We start from the raw sequence: 3,841 nt of genomic DNA on the forward strand, positions 1-3,841 counted from the left end.
TATGGGTAGATTTGTCTACATAACCATGTGGACCTGCTATTTTTGTTATGGGAAGATTTAATCTCTTAAAATAATTATAGGATGATGATACAGATTTTCATTTCTTCTTTAGTCAGCTTTTATAAGTTGCATTTTTCTAAGATTTGTTGATTTTTAAATTTATTTTTAAAATTTATTGCTAAAGTTGTCCTAGGATTCTCTTACTATCTTTGCCATTTCATGGAACATAGAATTATAGGTTTCTCGTTGGCCCATTTACGGTCCATGTAGTATGGTCCACGTTTAGTTGAGACATAAACATTTTATCTCCAGGTTTACCTCCAATACCGACTATTGTTTATTAGTGCCTTATCTTTTTAAAAAATGAAAACAGTGATATTTATTGATCATCCTAGTGATACTCAATATCCCCCCATGTTCTCAGGAAGACTGTCATATTCTGTTTCCAGATTCCAGTACAATAACAAATTGCATTTTGCAAGAATTTATTAAGCATTTTTATGTGTTCTTGTTGAAGTACTGGGGATATAGAATTCAGTAACTCCGCTTCAAAACATAACCCTGCCCTCAGGGCCTCACAGCCCAGTCTCCTGAAGGCAGAGTGGAGAGGAAGCTCAGTACTTGCGAGGCAGGCCTGCAGGTCGGAAGTGATTGGGGTCTTTGCCACTCCGGCCCCATCTGTTGGCCTCCTGGTCAGCCCTTGAGTCCTCTGCTCCGTGGCCTGTGAGTCTCTGGATATCCTCTCTGGCATCACTGTCATGGAGGCAGGCAAAAAGGAGATGAATCACCAGGCCACTAGCCAACACTTCACCCTCCCATTCTTCCTTTTTCAAGGGTGGCCTCTGAGAGAAGCCCAGGAAGGGCACAGAAGAAGGGCCTCAGCCAGTCTCAGCCCAAGTTGAGCACTGTTGGCTGGATGAACAGCACCTGGGGCTGGGGCAGGGGGCTGGGAATCACTCGCTCTTGCCAACCACTCAGCCCCTCACACTAAGCACAGAGACAGAGAGAGGGCAAGTGGAACAGAGACCACAGCCTCCACAGGAAATTTCCATGGAGGAAATTTCCTGAAAATACAAGGAAACTTGCCTCCTCCTGACTGTCCCAGGCATTTAAGCTCTGCTCAACATCCCTGTAATACCTGATGACTTTAGCAGCCCAGGCGCCCCCAGGCCCCCTCCGGGCAGCATCATAGTTTCCTCGAGCATGGAAGTATTTGTCTGAATTTTTGTAATTGGCTTCTCTCATGTCAGAGTAGGCTCTCCACATGTCTTTAGTCCCTGGAAAGAAAATGAAATAATTGAAACAATTATATCTGAGAAAAAAAAAAGGGATAAAATATTTTCTTTCCACTGATTCCAAGATTTCAACCTTGAAGAAAGCCCTTGAAAATTATACTGGCTTGAAATGAATATTCCTTTATTTTTCACTTCCCTGGGCTAACGTAATGAGAATCACACTTGTTACATGTTTTATTCTGTTTGATTCCACTCTAAGTTCTGTTGCTACTTTGTTTTTGCCTTTTGTGTCTTGTTTTTATTTTTGTTTTTTTAGAAAGACAGAGTCTCACTCTGTCACCCAGGCTGGAGTGCAGTGACCATCATAGCACACCACAGTCTCCAACTCTTGGTCTCAAGCAATCCTGTCACCTGAGATTCCCAGATTCCCAAAGTGAGGGGATTATAAGCTTGAGCCACCAGGTCCAGCTGATACTTTGGTTTTCTTTCTTTCTTTCTTTCTTTCTTTCTTTCTTTCTTTCTTTTTTTATTGTATGAAAGGTCTTTATTGGTGGAGGATGGAGGCTGCAGAGCAGCACCAAGGAGGAGAGAAAAGAGAAGGGAAGAGAGGAGAGAGATGAGGAGAGAGTGGAGAAGAGAAGAGAGAGAAGGAGAGTAGAGAAGAGTGAGAGGGGAGAGGAGGAGAGGGGAAAGGGGGGAAGAGAAAGAGAAAGAGAGAAAGAGCATACTTTGTTTCACTGTACGTGATGCGTGTAAAGAAGTGGAAGTGCGTGTAAAGAAGTGGAAGATCATAAAGGGATGTTACATTGTATAAGGAACCTCTACCCGAAAAGATCCAAGGAACCTCCTGACCAAGACATGAGAACACAGTGCATTCTGAGCAAACCTACAGATATGTGGTGCTCTAAAGCTGGTCAATGGGAGAAATTCATCCCAGTGGGCAGACTGAGGATGACTTGCTCCTGAGTACATCTGAATGTCCAGGGTATATTTAAATCTGGGCATCTGTCAAAATTCAACCAGCAAGTAATAAAAGTGAGTTCTCTAGGAGAGCTTTAAATGGGGAATCAGATGCCAAAAAGGGCAACCAACTTACTAGTTCAAAATTTCACTGTCCTCCCCATAAAATGGAATTTTATCTATCTCAGAGGTAGGCAGAAAAACTGAGAAAATACACATGTAGAACACTGTAGGTGATAGATATATTATCATTTCACTTCTTAGGTTCTTAAAAAGGGTGGGATAAAAATGAAGAAAAAAGAACTAAACTAAGAGGAAGAGCAGGGAGTTATGGACTAAAGGAATCTGATCAAACTAGAGTTAAATTAAGAAGTTTTAAAAAATTAACTGATAAAAAAAGGGGGATCTAATGTAGAATTATAATCATGGTTTATATAATGTGTCTACGAGATAACATCTTTATTTTCTATATTTGTTAATTCTAGTGTTCCGATAGATCACTTTTATTGAGAATTATGACATTTTACTCTACTTATTCCCTCTGAATTACCGATTTAAATGGCTCCTTGCCATCCAGGCTTACTTAATGTTTTTAAAATGTAGAGTATAGTTTAATCACTTGTGGTAGTGGTTCTCAACTTTTACTGTGCATGTTGGTCCACGAGGGTATTTGGTAAAGGGAAGATTTCCAGGCTCCAGACCCAAACATTGTGATTTGGGATGGGGGGAGATCTAGGGTTCTTCATTTCACAAAGCACCCCAGACCGCAGGTGATTCTCATGCAAGTTGTCCAACCCTTTGGGCTCCGTGCAGTGGCTCACGCCTGTAATCCAAGCACTAGGTTAGACTGAGGCAGGTGGATTGCCTGAGCTTAGGAGTTCCAGACCAGCCTGAACCAGAGCAAAACCCTGTCTCTACTAAAAATATAAAAACTATCTGAGTGTTGCGGCAGGCGCTGTAGTCTAAGCTACTTGGAAGGCTAAGGTAAGGAGTTTGAAGTTACTGTGAATGTGATGATGCCATGGCACTCTACTCAGGGCAAAAAAGTAAGATTCTGTCTAAAAAAACCCAACTCTTTGAAAACCATTGCCTACAGAATAAAAGACATTTTAGCAGAGTGTGTGAGAATTTAGACAGGATTAATAGCAAACTCTTAAAACAATTATACAGAGACCATCACAGAAAAATAATAATGCCCTAAATTTAAAACTCTGAAAACAAAATTTTGCCACTGTACTATGGCTGGTAGGATACATTTCTCTTGCTGTTGGTTTCCTGCTGTGTCTCAGCCCCAGCAGAACCATCATCAAAGTAATTCACTGTGTCTTTTATTGTGGCAAGAGTTGTCTTCCAAGGTACCACATCCTAACTATTGCTATTTCTCAAATAAAGAACACGATATGTATTCACAAATGTCTCCCTCTTGTTTGGGAAGCATTAGAGGACTGTGGTTAAGAGCAAAGTCTGGCTCGGCGCCTATAGCTGGCTCGGCGCCTATAGCTCAACCGGCTAAGGCGCCAGCCACATACACCTAAGGTGGCGGGTTCGAATACACAGCCCGGGCCCGCCAAACAACAATGATGGCTGCAACCAAAAAATGGCCAGGTGTTGTGGCGGGCGCCTGTGGTCCCAGCTACTTGGGAGGC

The 3,841-nt window shown here is 42.1% G+C and overlaps 1 protein-coding gene across 2 annotated transcripts in view; it reads right to left on the minus strand.

The window, feature by feature from the left end:
• Positions 1-468: 468 nt before the first annotated feature.
• Positions 469-3,841, minus strand: part of LOC100943374 (serum amyloid A-3 protein) — a 7,217-nt gene continuing 3,844 nt past the window's right edge. For both annotated transcript variants that reach the window (XM_012803589.2, XM_023518603.1), the window contains exons 3-4: positions 1,139-1,277; positions 469-753 (exon numbers count right to left, since the gene is read on the minus strand). In XM_012803589.2, coding sequence (XP_012659043.1) covers positions 615-753; positions 1,139-1,277 — 278 coding nt within the window. In that variant the 3' untranslated portion in view covers positions 469-614. The remainder of the gene's footprint in view (positions 754-1,138; positions 1,278-3,841) is intronic.

This window comes from Otolemur garnettii, unplaced genomic scaffold, assembly GCF_000181295.1.
Source record: "Otolemur garnettii isolate 467f Iridium unplaced genomic scaffold, OtoGar3 scaffold00001, whole genome shotgun sequence".
NCBI lineage: Eukaryota > Metazoa > Chordata > Mammalia > Primates > Galagidae > Otolemur > Otolemur garnettii.